At 46.5% G+C, this 18,679-nt stretch overlaps 1 protein-coding gene across 1 annotated transcript in view; it reads right to left on the reverse strand.

Moving 5' to 3' along the window:
• PIK3C2G (phosphatidylinositol-4-phosphate 3-kinase catalytic subunit type 2 gamma) overlaps positions 1-18,679 on the reverse strand; it is a 326,465-nt gene that overhangs the window by 186,438 nt on the left and 121,348 nt on the right. Inside the window, exon 11 of the mRNA XM_063930092.1 lies at positions 2,476-2,665. Within this exon, the coding sequence (XP_063786162.1) occupies positions 2,476-2,665 (190 nt within the window). The remainder of the gene's footprint in view (positions 1-2,475; positions 2,666-18,679) is intronic.

Raw genomic sequence — 18,679 nt, forward strand, 5'->3', positions numbered from 1 at the left:
GCGGCTAGGTCACTACACAGGTCAGTAAAATAGATATAAATGCTTTTTTGAAAACCTAATATGTTTAGAATAAATTCATAATTCACACAAACCCAATTTTAATTTATTTTTAATCCACCATATGATTTTTAGTCAATGAAAATACCGCCATACCATCAAATATACCTTTTTAACAGAATGAACTATTTTGGCACATGGTTGCCGCTAAATACACAACTTCCGGAATGATCACTTCCGGTTTTAAACAGAATGAACAATAAAGTTTTTTGAATGTTTTTTTAAAAAAATTAACAAATAAAAAGGAACAGGAAATCGTACTCCCTCATCCTTGAGAAAGGGGTTAAACCCCGAAACGCGTTGGTGAGAGAGAGACGGAGAAAGGAGGTGCAGCCACACGTCACCATTGGACGCTCGGCAAAGCAACTTACACGCATACCGCTAACAAGCGGTGAGGAAACCAGGACCGGAAACCGGAAGCAAGCCGCAGTCAGCGCCTTGCAAGGTAGGGTCAGCAGGGCTAGACAGGACGGGACTGCTTCATATGAACATTACCCACATCGGGTACCGGACCATAATATATTTGGAATCCTCATTACTCCACATCCGCATCTTAAACAAAAACACCTCTAAAAGGGGCTGTAAACATTATTTTTAACCCACTTTTTTTACAGGTATGAGCGGTACTATTTATAACAAGCGCTCCTTTATTTAAAACATTTTGGCATTCTTATTATACGGAGCAGCTAACATACATAAGCGCAGTAAATCACATATTTATTAAGGTCATTACACAGGTCAGTCACCACACAGCTAGGTCACTCCACAGGTCAGTCACCACACAGCTAGGTCACTCCACAGGTCAGTCACCACACAGCTAGGTCACTCCACAGGTCAGTCACCACACAGCTAGGTCACTCCACAGGTCAGTCACCATGCAGCTGGGTCACTACATGAGTTAGTGGCCTCACAGGTCAGTCGTCATGTATATAGGACAGGGATGTTGTGGGGGGTGTTCTGGATTAGGTGTTATAGGAAGGTAAGTGTGCATGGAGCAATGAGTAATAGGCCGTGTAAGCGTCAGGCCGTAGCCGCCATCATACTGCGTTGTCATACATGGGCCCCTCATCCTGCCTGGACACCACAGCTATAACATGACGCTGGGCCCAGTCCTGCAGCTTTAACCCCTCTGCTGCTGGCTGTTTATTACATTGATGCTACGTGAATAATAGATATTTATATTGGTAATGGCGTTCACCCTCAATTATCATCCCTAGTCTGATCTCCTAGATAAAAGGCTGCGGCGAATGCGGCGAATTATCCAAACAAGCTCAGGAAGCAATTTAGCTCTCAGTCTACGTTCCAAGTGATAATTGTCATTTACCAGCAGCGATGGCAAACATTGTGCAACGTGGAGATGAAGGAAATAAGAGAAAATCAGCAATAGAGGAAAATAATAATTATTCATCTGGAAATAGATCTGATGTCACGGTGCGCGTTTCCGGCAGAATCTGCCACAGACAAATAATCCCCCAACAGTACGATATACGCGATGTGCACGCAGGAATCCAATTACTGGCTGCGCGCACAGAGTGCCGGACATCTGCGGTAACACGGACATCGCAAGTTTTCCTGATCACCTCTATGAGGCAAATGGCGCCAATCGCCGAGAATGGAATGCCCCCCTTGAGCTGTAACTGTAGGAGGTATAGATACCCCCAGGGGAGCCATCGGGGGGGACTGTGGGGTCTGGTGTTCCAGGCCCATACAGAGAGGAGGCCACCCCTGGCTCCTTTTACTAATACCTGTGGAGCTGCACCAGTCTGATGTACATGTAGGTCCACAAGACTCCGCCTATATGTAACGTCACAATGTATGACATCACATAGGGGTGGAGCAGTGCGGCAGAATTTTATTTTTCTGGGCGGGAGGGGACCTGTTTATTTTGTCAGTCCCGGGCCCCACAATTTCTGATGGCAGCCCTGGATACCCCCTGCAGTCAGGGGCAGATGTACTAAGCCTTGGAGAGAGATAAAGTACCAGCCAATCCGCTCCTGTAATTTTCCAGACACAGCCTGTAAGATGGCAGCTAGGAGCTGATTGGCTGGTACTTTATCTCTCTCCCCCTCCGCCTCCCGCAGGACAGCATAGCTCTGCACTGTCACCGTCACTGTGTCACACACCAGCGACTTCTCACGCATCTCGTTATATTATCCTCCTCAATAAATAATTGCAGCTAATTTACCAGTAGATTAATAAAACTCATTATTTGTGATGTAGATTTTATTCATGAGAGTAGCGGGGAACGCATAATGGTTAAATGAACGCTTCTAATTAGGGAAATAAAACGTGTAAATAAATAATATGCTAATGACCTAGTCACAATATATTGTATTCATAGGATAGTAATTAGACCATGCCACCCAACAGTACAATATAACCGGACGCTCGTTCCGGCGTGTGACAGTGATATCTCACCTTGTCGCCCATCTCTCAGGCAGGTTATGTGCCGCGTACAGGTGGAAGCTCAGGTGCGGCTGCTTAGTGTCCGGCGCGCAGGTCACACCGCCAGTTACAGCCTGGAAATCCGTATGGAAACTTCTGCTGTAAGTGTTGATAAGCTGAGAGATGACCCTGGAAAGTTCCATCACCGCGCTCTGCTCAGGAGCTATAGGGGAGAGAACACACATTATAGATCCCATACAGTCCTGTCACCACGCTCTGCTCAGGGGCTATAGGGGAGAGAACACACATTATAGATCCCATACAGTCCTGTCACCGCGCTCTGCTCAGGGGCTATAGGGGAGAGAACACACATTATAGATTACATACAGTCCTGTCACCGCTCTCTGCTCAGGGGCTATAGGGGAGAGAACACACATTATAGATCCCATACAGTCCTGTCACCACGCTCTGCTCAGGGGCTATAGGGGAGAGAACACACATTATAGATCCCATACAGTCCTGTCACCACGCTCTGCTCAGGGGATATAGGGGAGAGAACACACATTATAGATCCCATACAGTCCTGTCACCACGCTCTGCTCAGGGGCTATAGGGGAGAGAACACACATTATAGATCCCATACAGTCCTGTCACCGCGCTCTGCTCAGGGGCTATAGGGGAGAGAACACACATTATAGATTACATACAGTCCTGTCACCGCTCTCTGCTCAGGGGCTATAGGGGAGAGAACACACATTATAGATCCCATACAGTCCTGTCACCACGCTCTGCTCAGGGGCTATAGGGGAGAGAACACACATTATAGATCCCATACAGTCCTGTCACCACGCTCTGCTCAGGGGATATAGGGGAGAGAACACACATTATAGATCCCATACAGTCCTGTCACCACGCTCTGCTCAGGGGCTATAGGGGAGAGAACACACATTATAAATCCCATACAGTCCTGTCACCGCGCTCTGCTCAGGGGCTATAGGGGAGAGAACACACATTATAGATCCCATACAGTCCTGTCACCACGCTCTGCTCAGGGGATATAGGGGAGAGAACACACATTATAGATCCCATACAGTCCTGTCACCACGCTCTGCTCAGGGGCTATAGGGGAGAGAACACACATTATAAATCCCATACAGTCCTGTCACCGCGCTCTGCTCAGGGGCTATAGGGGAGAGAACACACATTATAGATCCCATACAGTCCTGTCACCACGCTCTGCTCAGGGGCTATAGGGGAGAGAACACACATTATAGATCCCATACAGTCCTGTCACCACGCTCTGCTCAGGGGCTATAGGGGAGAGAACACACATTATAGATCCCATACAGTCCTGTCACCACGCTCTGCTCAGGGGCTATAGGGGAGAGAACACACATTATAGATCCCATACAGTCCTGTCACCGCTCTCTGCTCAGGGGCTATAGGGGAGAGAACACACATTATAGATCCCATACAGTGTCACCACGCTCTGCTCAGGGGCTATAGGGGAGAGAACACACATTATAGATCCCATACAGTCCTGTCACCGCGCTCTGCTCAGGAGCTATAGGGGAGAGAACACACATTATAGATCCCATACAGTCCTGTCACCACGCTCTGCTCAGGGGCTATAGGGGAGAGAACACACATTATAGATCCCATACAGTCCTGTCACCACGCTCTGCTCAGGGGCTATAGGGGAGAGAACACACATTATAGATCCCATACAGTCCTGTCACCACGCTCTGCTCAGGGGCTATAGGGGAGAGAACACACATTATAGATCCCATACAGTCCTGTCACCGCTCTCTGCTCAGGGGCTATAGGGGAGAGAACACACATTATAGATCCCATACAGTCCTGTCACCACGCCCTGCTCAGGGGCTATAGGGGAGAGAACACACATTATAGATCCCATACAGTCCTGTCACCACGCTCTGCTCAGGGGCTATAGGGGAGAGAACACACATTATAGATCCCATACAGTCCTGTCACCACGCTCTGCTCAGGGGCTATAGGGGAGAGAACACACATTATAGATCCCATACAGTCCTGTCACCACGCTCTGCTCAGGGGCTATAGGGGAGAGAACACACATTATAGATCCCATACAGTCCTGTCACCGCTCTCTGCTCAGGGGCTATAGGGGAGAGAACACACATTATAGATCCCATACAGTCCTGTCACCACGCTCTGCTCAGGGGCTATAGGGGAGAGAACACACATTATAGATCCCATACAGTCCTGTCACCGCGCTCTGCTCAGGGGCTATAGGGGAGAGAACACACATTATAGATCCCATACAGTCCTGTCACCACGCTCTGCTCAGTGGCTATAGGGGAGAGAACACACATTATAGATCCCATACAGTCCTGTCACCACGCTCTGCTCAGGGGCTATAGGGGAGAGAACACACATTATAGATCCCATACAGTCCTGTCACCACGCTCTGCTGAGGGGCTATAGGGGAGAGAACACACATTATAGAACCCATACAGTCCTGTCACCGCGCTCTGCTCAGGGGCTGTAGGGGAGAGAACACACATTATATATCCCATACAGTCCTGTCACCGCGCTCTGCTCAGGGGCTATAGGGGAGAGAACACACATTATAGATCCCATACAGTCCTGTCACCGCGCTCTGCTCAGGGGCTATAGGGGAGAGAACACACATTATAGATCCCATACAGTCCTGTCACCGCGCTCTGCTCAGGGGCTATAGGGGAGAGAACACACATTATAGATCCCATACAGTCCTGTCACCGCGCTCTGCTCAGGGGCTATAGGGGAGAGAACACACATTATAGATCCCATACAGTCCTGTCACCGCGCTCTGCTCAGGGGCTATAGGGGAGAGAACACACATTATAGATCCCATACAGTCCTGTCACCGCGCTCTGCTCAGGGGCTATAGGGGAGAGAACACACATTATAGATCCCATACAGTCCTGTCACCACGCTCTGCTCAGGGGCTATAGGGGAGAGAACACACATTATAGATCCCATACAGTCCTGTCACCACGCTCTGCTCAGGGGCTATAGGGGAGAGAACACACATTATAGATCCCATACAGTCCTGTCACCACGCTCTGCTCAGGGGCTATAGGGGAGAGAACACACATTATAGATTACATACAGTCCTGTCACCGCGCTCTGCTCAGGGGCTATAGGGGAGAGAACACACATTATAGATCCCATACAGTCCTGTCACCGCGCTCTGCTCAGGGGCTATAGGGGAGAGAACACACATTATAGATCCCATACAGTCCTGTCACCGCGCTCTGCTCAGGAGCTATAGGGGAGAGAACACACATTATAGATCCCATACAGTCCTGTCACCGCGCTCTGCTCAGGGGCTATAGGGGAGAGAACACACATTATAGATCCCATACAGTCCTGTCACCGCGCTCTGCTCAGGGGCTATAGGGGAGAGAACACACATTATATATCCCATACAGTCCTGTCACCACGCTCTGCTCAGGGGCTATAGGGGAGAGAACACACATTATATATCCCATACAGTCCTGTCACCACGCTCTGCTCAGGGGCTATAGGGGAGAGAACACACATTATAGATCCCATACAGTCCTGTCACCACGCTCTGCTCAGGGGCTATAGGGGAGAGAACACACATTATAGATCCCATACAGTCCTGTCACCACGCTCTGCTCAGGGGCTATAGGGGAGAGAACACACATTATAGATCCCATACAGTCCTGTCACCACGCTCTGCTCAGGGGCTATAGGGGAGAGAACACACATTATAGATCCCATACAGTCCTGTCACCACGCTCTGCTCAGGGGCTATAGGGGAGAGAACACACATTATAGATCCCATACAGTCCTGTCACCACGCTCTGCTCAGGGGCTATAGGGGAAAGAACACACATTATAGATCCCATACAGTCCTGTCACCACCCTCTGCTCAGGGGCTATAGGGGAGAGAACACACATTATAGATCCCATACAGTCCTGTCACCACGCTCTGCTCAGGGGCTATAGGGGAGAGAACACACATTATAGATCCCATACAGTCCTGTCACCACGCTCTGCTCAGGGGCTATAGGGGAGAGAACACACATTATAGATCCCATACAGTCCTGTCACCGCTCTCTGCTCAGGGGCTATAGGGGAGAGAACACACATTATAGATCCCATACAGTCCTGTCACCGCGCTCTGCTGAGGGGCTATAGGCGAGAGAACACACATTATAGATCCCATACAGTCCTGTCACCGCCCTCTGCTGAGGGGCTATAGGGGAGAGAACACACATTATAGATCCCATACAGTCCTGTCACCACGCTCTGCTAATGGGCTATAGGGGAGAGAACACACATTATAGATCCCATACAGTCCTGTCACCGCGCTCTGCTCAGGGGCTATAGGGGAGAGAACACACATAGATCCCATACAGTTCTGTCACCACGCTCTGCTCAGGGGCTATAGGGGAGCGAACACAAATTATAGATCCCATACAGTCCTGTCACCACGCTCTGCTCAGGGGCTATAGAGTAGAGAACACACATTATAGATCCCATACAGTCCTGTCACCGCGCTCTGCTCAGGGACTATAGGGGAGAGAACACACATTATAGATCCCATACAGTCCTGTCACCACGCTCTGCTCATGGGCTATAGGGGAGAGAACACACATTATAGATCCCATACAGTCCTGTCACCACGCTCTGCTCAGGGGCTATAGGGGAGAGAACACACATTATAGATCCCATACAGTCCTGTCACCGCTCTCTGCTCAGGGGCTATAGGGGAGAGAACACACATTATAGATCCCATACAGTCCTGTCACCGCGCTCTGCTGAGGGACTATAGGGTAGAGAACACACATTATAGATCCCATACAGTCCTGTCACCGCGCTCTGCTCAGGGGCTATAGGGGAGAGAACACACATTATAGATCCCATACAGTCCTGTCACTACCCTCTGCTCAGGGGCTATAGGGGAGAGAACACACATTATAGATCCCATACAGTCCTGAAACCGCGCTCTGCTCAGGGACTATAGGGGAGAGAACATACATTACAGATCCCATACAGTCCTGTCACCACCCTCTGCTCAGGGGCTATAGGGGAGAGAACATACATTACAGATCCCATACAGTCCTGTCACCACCCTCTGCTCAGGGGCTATAGGGGAGAGAACACACATTATAGATCCCATACAGTCCTGTCACCGCCCTATGCTGAGGGGCTATAGGGGAGAGAACACAGATTATAGATCCCATACAGTCCTGTCACCACGCTCTGCTCAGGGGCTATAGGGGAGAGAACACACATTATAGATCCCATACAGTCCTGTCACCGCGCTCTGCTGAGGGGCTATAGGGGAGAGAACACACATTATAGATCCCATACAGTCCTGTCACCGCTCTCTGCTCAGGAGCTATAGGGGAGAGAACACACATTATAGATCCCATACAGTCCTGTCACCGCTCTCTGCTCAGGGGCTATAGGGGAGAGAACACACATTATAGATCCCATACAGTACTGTCACCGCGCTCTGCTGATGGGCTATAGGGGAGAGAACACACATTATAGATCCCATACAGTCCTGTCACCACGCTCTGCTCAGGGGCTATAGGGGAGAGAACACACATTATAGATCCCATACAGTCCTGTCACCACGCTATGCACAGGGCCTATAGGGGAGAGATCACACATTATAGATCCTATACAGTCCTGTCACCACGCTCTGCTCAGGCACTATAGGGGACAGAACGCACATTATAGATCCCATACAGTCCTGTCACCGCGCTCTGCTCAGGCGCTATAGGGGAGAGAACACACATTATAGATCCCATACAGTCCTGTCACCGCGCTCTGCTCAGGGGCTATAGGGGAGAGAACACACATTATGTATCCCACACAGTCCTGCAACCGCACTCTGCTCAGGGGCTATAGGGGAGAGAACACACATTATAGATCCCATACAGTCCTGTCACCACGCTCTGCTCAGGGGCTATAGGGGAGAGAACACACATAGATCCCATACAGTCCTGTCACCACGCTCTGCTCAGGGGCTATAGGTGAGAGAACACAAATTATAGATCCCATACAGTCCTGTCACCACGCTCTGCTCAGGGGCTATAGGGGAGAGAACACACATTATAGATCACATACAGTCCTGTCACCACCCTCTGCTCAGGGGCTATAGGGGATAGAACACATATTATAGATTCCATACAGTCCTGTCACCACCCTCTGCTCAGGGGCTATAGGGGAGAGAACACACATTATAGATCCCATACAGTCCTGTCACCACGCTCTGCACAGGGCCTATAGGGGAGAGATCACACATTATAGATCCTATACAGTCCTGTCACCGCGCTCTGCTCAGGCACTATAGGGGACAGAACGCACATTATAGATCCCATACAGTCCTGTCACCGCGCTCTGCTCAGGCGCTATAGGGGAGAGAACACACATTATAGATCCCATACAGTCCTGTCACCGCACTTTGCTTAGGGGCTATAGGGGAGAGAACACACATTATGTATCCCACACAGTCCTGCAACCGCACTCTGCTCAGGGGCTATAGGGGAGAGAACACACATTATAGATCCCATACAGTCCTGTCACCACGCTCTGCTCAGGGGCTATAGGGGAGAGAACACACATAGATCCCATACAGTCCTGTCACCACGCTCTGCTCAGGGGCTATAGGGGAGAGAATACACATTATAGATCACATACAGTCCTGTCACCACCCTCTGCTCAGGGGCTATAGGGGAGAGAACACACATTATAGATCCCATACAGTCCTGTAACTGCGCTCTGCTCAGGGGCTATAGGGGAGAGAACACACATTATAGATCCCATACAGTCCTGTCACCACGCTCTGCTCAGGGGCTATAGGGGAGAGAATACACATTATAGATCCCACACAGTCCTGTCACCACGCTCTGCTCAGGGGCTATAGGGGATAGAACACACATTATAGATCCCATACAGTCCTGTCACCACGCTCTGCTCAGGGGCTATAGGGGAGAGAACACACATTATAGATCTCATACAGTCCTGTCACCGCGCTCTGCTCAGGGGCTATAGGGGAGAGAACACACATTATAGATTCCATACAGTCCTGTCACCACGCTCTGCTCAGAGGCTATAGGGGAGAGAACACACATTATAGATCCCATACAGTCCTGTCACCATGCTCTGCTCAGGGGCTATAGGGGAGAGAACACACATTATAGATCCCATACAGTCCTGTCACCACGCTCTGCTCAGGGGCTATAGGGGAGAGAACACACATTATATATCCCATACAGTCCTGTCACCGCGCTCTGCTCAGGGGCTATAGGGGAGAGAACACACATTATAGATCCCATACAGTCCTGGTACCGCGCTCTGCTCAGGGGCTATAGGGGAGAGAACACACATTATAGATCCCATACAGTCCTGTCACCACGCTCTGCTCAGGGACTATAGGGGAGAGAACACACATTATAGATCCCATACAGTCCTGTCACCACGCTCTGCTCAGGGGCTATAGGGGAGAGAACACACATTATAGATCCCATACAGTCCTGTCACCGAGCTCTGTTCAGGGGCTATAGGGGAGAGAATGCACATTATATATCCCATACAGTCCTGTCACCGCACTCTGCTCAGGTTCTATAGGGGAGAGAACGCACATTATAGATCCCATACAGTCCTGTCACCACGATCTGCTCAGGGGCTATAGGGGAGAGAACACACATTATAGATCCCATACAGTCCTGTCACCGCACTCTGCTCAGGGGCTATAGGGGAGAGAACGCACATTATAGATCCCATACAGTCCTGTCACCGCGCTCTGCTCAGGGGCTATAGGGGAGAGAACACACATTATAGATCCCATAAAGTCCTGTCACCACGATCTGCTCAGGGGCTATAGGGGAGAGAACACACATTATAGATCCCATACAGTCCTGTCACCGCGCTCTGCTCAGGGACAAGAGGGGAGAGAACACACATTATAGATCCCATACAGTCCTGTCACCGCGCTCTGCTCAGTAGCTATAGGCAAGAGAACACACATTATATATCCCATATAGTCCTGTCACCACGCCCTGCTCAGTAGTTATAAGGGAGAGAGGTATGGAGAGTCAGTGGGCTCATCACTGTCAGTGCGCATTATATAATGAGTGTATGAGGTATGGAGAGTCAGTGCACATTAAATAATGAGTGCATGAGGTATGGCGAGTAAGTGCGCATTTTATAATGAGTGCATGAGGTATGGAGAGTCAGTGCGCATTATATAATGAGTGCATGAGGTATGGAGAGTCAGTGCGCATTATACAATGAGTGCATGAGGTATGGAGAGTCAGTGCGCATTACATAATGAGTGCATGAGGTATGGAGAGTCAGCGCACATTATATAATGAGTGTATGAGGTATGGAGAGTCAGTGGGCTCATCAGTCTCAGTGCGCATTATATAATGAGTGCATGAGGTATGGAGAGTCAGTGCACATTATTCAATGAGTGTATGAGGTATGGAGAGTCAGTGCGCATTATATAATGAGTGCATGAGGTATGGAGAGTCAGTGCGCATTATATAATGAGTGTATTAGGTATGGAAAATCAGTACACATTATATAATGAGTGCATGAGGTACGGAGAGTCAGTGCGTATTATATAATCAGTACATGAGGTATGGAGAGTCAGTGGGCTCATCACTGTCAGTGCGCATTATATAATGAGTGCATGAGGTATGGAGACTCAGTGCACATTATATAATGAGTGTATGAGGTATGGAGAGTCAGCGGGCTCATCACTGTCAGTTCGCATTATATAATGAGTGCATGAGGTATGGAGAGTCAGTGCGCATGATATAATAAGTGTATGAGGTATGGAGAGTCAGTGCACATTATATAATGAGTGCATGAGGTACGGAGCGTCAGTGCGCATTATATAATCAGTACATGAGGTATGGAGAGTCAGTGGGCTCATCACTGTCAGTGCGCATTATATAATGAGTGCATGAGGCATGGAGAGTCAGTGTGCATTATATAATGAGTGTATGAGGTATGGAGAGTCAGTGCGCATTATATAATGAGTGCATGAGGTATGGAGAGTCAGTGCGCATTATATAATGAGTGCATGAGGTATGGAGAGTCAGTGCGCATTATATAATGAGTACATGAGGTATGGAGAGTCAGTACGCATTATATAATGAGTGTATGAGGTATGGAGAGTCAGTGCGCATTATATAATTAGTGTTTGAGGTATTGTTGAGTCAGTGCGCATTATATAATGAGTGCATGAGGTATGGAGACTCAGTGCACATTATATAATGAGTGTATGAGGAATGGAGAGTCAGTGTGCATTATATAATGAGTACATGAGGTATGGAGACTCAGTGCACATTATATAATGAGTGTATGAGGTATGGAGAGTCAGTGCGCATTATATGATGAGTACATGAGGTATGGAGAGTCAGTGGGCTCATCACTGTCAGTGCGCATTATATAATGAGTGCATGAGGTATGGAGAGTCAGTGCAAATTATATAATGACTGTATGAGGTATGGAGAGTTAGTGCGCATTATATAATGAGTGCATGAGGTATGGAGACTCAGTGCACATTATATAATGAGTGTATGAGGAATGGAGAGTCAGTGTGCATTATATAATGAGTACATGAGGTATGGATAGTCAGTGGGCTCATCACTGTCAGTGCGCATTATATAATAAGTGCATGAGGCATGGAGAGTCAGCGCGCATTATATAATGAGTGCATGAAGTATGGAGAGTCAGTGTACATTATATAATGAGTGCATGAGGTATGGAGAGTCAGTGCGCATTATATAATGAGTACATGAGGTATGGAGAGTCAGTACACATTATATAATGAGTGCATGAGGTATGGAGAGTCAGTGTACATTATATAATGAGTGCATGAGGTATGGAGAGTCAGTGCGCATTATATAATGAGTACATGAGGTATGGAGAGTCAGTGCACATTATATAATGAGTGCATGAGGTATGGAGAGTCAGTGGGCATTATATAATGAGTGCATGAGGTATGGAGAGTCAGTGGGCATTATATAATGAGTGCATGTGGTATGGAGAGTCAGTGCGCATTATATAATGAGTGCATGAGGTATGGAGAGTCAGTGCGCATTATATAATGAGTGTATGAGGTATGGAGAGTCAGTGTGCATTATATAATGAGTGTATGAGGTATGGAGAGTCAGTGGGCTCATCACGGTCAGTGCGCATTATATATTGAGTTTATGAGGTATGGAGAGTCCGTGCACATTATATAATTAGTGTACGAGGTTTGGAGAGTCAGTGTGCATTATATAATGAGTGCATGAGGTATGGAGACTCAGTGCACATTATATATTGAGTTTATGAGGTATGGAGAGTCAGTGCACATTATATAATGAGTGTACGAGGTATGGAGAGTCAGTGCGCATTATATAATGAGTGCATGAGGTATGGAGACTCAGTGCACATTATATAATAAGTGTATGAGGTATGGAGAGTCAGTGTGCATTATATAATGAGTACATGAGGTATGGAGAGTCAGTGGGATCATCACTGTCAGTGCGCATTATATAATAAGTGCATGAGGTATGGAGAGTCAGTGCGCATTATATAATGAGTGTATGAAGTATGGAGAGTCAGTGCGCATTATATAATAAGTGCATGAGGTATGGAGAGTCAGTGCGCATTATATAATGAGTGTATGAGGTATGGAGAGTCAGTGCGCATTATATAATGAGTGCATGAGGTATGGAGCGTCAGTGGGCTCATCACTGTCAATGTGCATTATATAATGAATACATGAGGTATGAAGAGTCAGTGGGATCATCACTGTCAGTGCGCATTATATAATGAGTGTATGAAGTATGGAGAGTCAGTGCGCATTATATAGTGAGTGCATGTGGAATGGAGAGTCAGTGCACATTATATAATGAGTATATGAGGTATGGAGAGTCAGTTGGCTCATCACTGTCAGTGCACATTATATAATGAGTGCATGAGGTATGGAGAGTCAGTGCGCATTATATAATGAGTGCATGAGGTATGGAGAGTCAGTGGGCATTATATAATGAGTGCATGAGGTATGGAGAGTCAGTGGGAATTATATAATGAGTGCATGTGGTAGGGAGAGTCAGTGGGCATTATATAATGAGTGCATGAGGTATGGAGAGTCAGTGCGCATTATATAATGAGTGTATGAGGTATGGAGAGTCAGTGCGCATTATATAATGAGTGCATGAGGTATGGAGAGTCAGTGGGCATTATATAATGAGTGCATGAGGTATGGCGAGTCAGTGCTCATTATATAATGAGTGCATGAGGTATGGAGAGTCAGTGGGCTCATCACTGTCAGTGCGCATTATATAATGAGCGCATGTGGTATGGAGAGTCAGTGCGCATTATATAATGAGTGCATGTGGTATGGAGAGTCAGTGCACATTATATAATGAGTGCATGAGGTATGGAGAGTCAGTGCATATTATATAATGATTGCATGAGGTATGGAGAGTCAGTGCATATTATATAATGAGTGCATGAGTTATGGAGAGTCAGTGCGCATTATATAATGAGTGCATGAGGTATGGAGAGTCAGTGCACATTATATAATGAGTGCATGAGGTATGGAGAGTCAGTGGGCATTATATAATGAATGCATGAGGTATGGAGAGTCAGTAGGCATTATATAATGAGTGCATGTGGTTTGGAGAGTCAGTGCACATTATATAATGAGTGCATGAGGTATGGAGAGTCAGTGCACATTAAATAATGAGTGCATGAGGTATGGAGAGTCAGTGGGCATTATATAATGAGTGCATGAGGTATGGAGAGTCAGTGGGCATTATATAATGAGTGCATGTGGTATGGAGAGTCAGTGCGCATTATATAATGAGTGCATGAGGTATGGAGAGTCAGTGCGCATTATATAATGAGTGTATGAGGTATGGAGAGTCAGTGTGAATTATATAATGAGTGCATGAGGTATGGAGAGTCAGTGGGCTCATCACTGTCAGTGCGCATTATATAATAAGTGCATGGGGTATGGAGAGTCAGTGCGCATTATATAATGAGTGCATGAGGTATGGAGAGTCAGTGCACATTATATAATGAGTGTATGAGGTATGGAGAGTCAGTGCGCATTATATGATGAGTACATGAGGTATGGAGAGTCAGTGGGCTCATCACTGTCAGTGCGCATTATATATTGAGTTTCTGAGGTATGGAGAGTCAGTGCACATTATATAATGAGTGTACGAGGTATGGAGAGTCAGTGCGCATTATATAAAGAGTGCATGAGGTATGGAGACTCAGTGCACATTATATAATGAGTGTATGAGGTATGGAGAGTCAGTGTGCATTATATAATGAGTACATGAGGTATGGAGAGTCAGTGCGCATTATATAATGAGTGTATGACGTATGGAGAGTCAGTGCGCATTATATATTAAGTGCATGAGGTATGGAGAGTCAGTGCGCATTATATAATGAGTGTATGAGGTATGGAGAGTCAGTGCGCATTATATAATGAGTGCATGAGGTATGGAGAGTCAGTGGGCTCATCACTGTCAATGTGCATTATATAATGAATGCATGAGGTATGGAGAGTCAGTTGGCTCATCACTGTCAGTGCACATTATATAATGAGTGCATGAGGTATGGAGAGTCAGTGCGCATTATATAATGAGTGCATGAGGTATGGAGAGTCAGTGGGCATTATATAATGAGTGCATGAGGTATGGAGAGTCATTGGGAATTATATAATGAGTGCATGTGGTAGGGAGAGTCAGTGGGCATTATATAATGAGTGCATGAGGTATGGAGAGTCAGTGCGCATTATATAATGTGTATGAGGTATGGAGAGTCAGTGCACATTATATAATGAGTGCATGAGGTATGGAGAGTCAGTGGGCATTATATAATGAGTGCATGAGGTATGGCGAGTCAGTGCGCATTATATAATGAGTGCATGAGGTATGGCGAGTCAGTGCGCATTACATAATGAGTGTATGGAGAGTCAGTGCTCATTATATAATGAGTGCATGAGGTATGGAGAGTCAGTGGGCTCATCACTGTCAGTGCGCATTATATAATGAGCGCATGTGGTATGGAGAGTCAGTGCGCATTATATAATGAGTGCATGTGGTATGGAGAGTCAGTGCGCATTATATAATGAGTGCATGAGGTATGGAGAGTCAGTGCATATTATATAATGAGTGCATGAGGTATGGAGAGTCAGTGCATATTATATAATGAGTGCATGAGGTATGGAGAGTCAGTGCATATTATATAATGATTGCATGAGGTATGGAGAGTCAGTTGGCTCATCACTGTCAGTGCACATTATATAATGAGTGCATGAGGTATGGAGAGTCAGTGCGCATTATATAATGAGTGCATGAGGTATGGAGAGACAGTGGGCATTATATAATGAGTGCATGAGGTATGGAGAGTCAGTGGGCATTATATAATGAGTGCATGAGGTATGGAGAGTCAGTGCATATTATATAATGATTGCATGAGGTATGGAGAGTCAGTTGGCTCATCACTGTCAGTGCACATTATATAATGAGTGCATGAGGTATGGAGAGTCAGTGCGCATTATATAATGAGTGCATGAGGTATGGAGAGTCAGTGGGCATTATATAATGAGTGCATGAGGTATGGAGAGTCAGTGGGCATTATATAATGAGTGCATGTGGTATGGAGAGTCAGTGCGCATTATATAATGAGTGCATGAGGTATGGAGAGTCAGTGCGCATTATATAATGAGTGCATGAGGTATGGAGAGTCAGTGGGCTCATCACTGTCAGTGCGCATTATATAATAAGTGCATGAGGTATGGAGAGTCAGTGTGCATTATATAATGAGTGCATGAGGTATGGAGAGTCAGTGCACATTATATAATGAGTGTATGAGGTATGGAGAGTCAGTGCGCATTATATGATGAGTACATGAGGTATGCAGAGTCAGTGGGCTCATCACTGTCAGTGCGCATTATATATTGAGTTTATGAGGTATGGAGAGTCAGTGCACATTATATAATGAGTGTACGAGGTATGGAGAGTCAGTGCGCATTATATAATGAGTGCATGAGGTATGGAGACTCAGTGCACATTATATAATAAGTGTATGAGGTATGGAGAGTCAGTGTGCATTATATAATGAGTACATGAGGTATGGAGAGTCAGTGGGATCATCACTGTCAGTGCGCATTATATAATAAGTGCATGAGGTATGGAGAGTCAGTGCGCATTATATAATGAGTGTATGAGGTATGGAGAGTCAGTGCGCATTATATAATGAGTGCATGAGGTATGGAGTCAGTGCGCATTATATAATGAGTGTATGAGGTTTGGAGAGTCAGTGCGCATTATATAATGAGTGCATGAGGTATGGAGCGTCAGTGGGCTCATCACTGTCAATGCGCATTATATAATGAATGCATGAGGTATGAAGAGTCAGTGGGATCATCACTGTCAGTGCGCATTATATAATGAGTGTATGAGGTATGGAGAGTCAGTGCGCATTATATAATGAGTGCATGTGGTATGGAGAGTCAGTGCACATTATATAATGAGTGCATGAGGTATGGAGAGTCAGTTGGCTCATCACTGTCAGTGCACATTATATAATGAGTGCATGAGGTATGGAGAGTCAGTGCGCATTATATAATGAGTGCATGAGGTATGGAGAGTTGGTCGGGCATTATATAATGAGTGCATGAGGTATGGAGAGTCAGTGGGCATTATATAATGAGTGCATGTGGTAGGGAGAGTCAGTTGGCATTATGTAATGAGTGCATGTGCTATGGAGAGACAGTGGGCATTATATAATGAGTACATGAGGTATGGAGAGTCAGTTGGCTCATCACTGTCAGTGCACATTATATAATGAGTGCATGAGGTATGGAGAGTCAGTGCGCATTATATAATGAGTGCATGAGGTATGGAGAGTCAGTGGGCATTATATAATGAATGCATGAGGTATGAAGAGTCAGTGGGATCATAACTGTCAGTGTGCATTATATAATGAGTGTATGAGGTATGGAGAGTCAGTGCGCATTATATAATGAGTGCATGTGGTATGGAGAGTCAGTGCACATTATATAATGAGTACATGAGGTATGGAGAGTCAGTTGGCTCATCACTGTCAGTGCACATTATATAATGAGTGCATGAGGTATGGAGAGTCAGTGCGCATTATATAATGAGTGCATGAGGTATGGAGAGTCAGTGGGCATTATATAATGAGTGCATGAGGTATGGAGAGTCAGTGGGCATTATATAATGAGTGCATGTGGTAGGGAGAGTCAGTGGGCATTATGTAATGAGTGCATGAGGTATGGAGAGTGTTATGCACACCAGTGCCTGCAGGAAAGTACTAGTGTCAGAACTGTTATGCACTCCAGTGTCTGCAGGAATGTACTGGTGTTTGAACTGTTATGCAAAACAAATGGACTCACAGACAAACTGGGGAATATGACATAACGTACACAGAAGGTGATAGGGTAACAAAATACACACACAGTGAACAGAGAAGCCCAGAGGCTAAGGAACTGGGTATCTCCCTTGTATTAGAACTGCTCAGATGTAAAAAGCAAGATGTTGTGTTTTAATACGTAGAGAACCCGAAATGCTGTTGCTAAGGGCAACAGCAAAACCCTAAAGGGTTACCAACGGGTGTGGCAGTAAACTCCTTGGTCAGAGATGGAATGATAGACACAAGGAGAGCCTCCACAATCCTGATTCTCACTTGCAGTGCACAGGTTTAAGCTTACTGCCACTAAACTGACCCCTGACACCTAGCACAGTGAGACAGGATTAGACAGGCAAGTGTTAGAATACAGCCGCAAACTTGCTAAGTTCACAGAGTAATAACAGAACCCAAGCAAGCTAAACGACTGACTCCAGTCTTACTGCTAGGTCTGGATTGGCAGAGTGTAATACCAAATCCCCAGGCCTATTTGCAGTAAGCAACAAACAAATACAAAGCTACACAGTACTGGCTAACTTTCATGAACTGACTAACCAACAGAGATTCAGCAGCATCTGCTTACCCTGAAAAGAGGCCTTATAAAGCAGGTGCTGTCCACGCCCCACTCAGACCTCACAGACTGTGAGCACAAAAACCAGCACCGGATCCCCTGCCGTGCACAGAGCCTATAACCACTGCACAGCAAAAGACCCGAACCGGAGTATCAGCTGCGCTCAGGTTACTCCACTAGCACTTGTCTCCCGGTTGCCAT

This window comes from Pseudophryne corroboree, chromosome 6 (genome assembly GCF_028390025.1).
Source record: "Pseudophryne corroboree isolate aPseCor3 chromosome 6, aPseCor3.hap2, whole genome shotgun sequence".
NCBI classification, from domain to species: Eukaryota; Metazoa; Chordata; class Amphibia; order Anura; family Myobatrachidae; genus Pseudophryne; species Pseudophryne corroboree.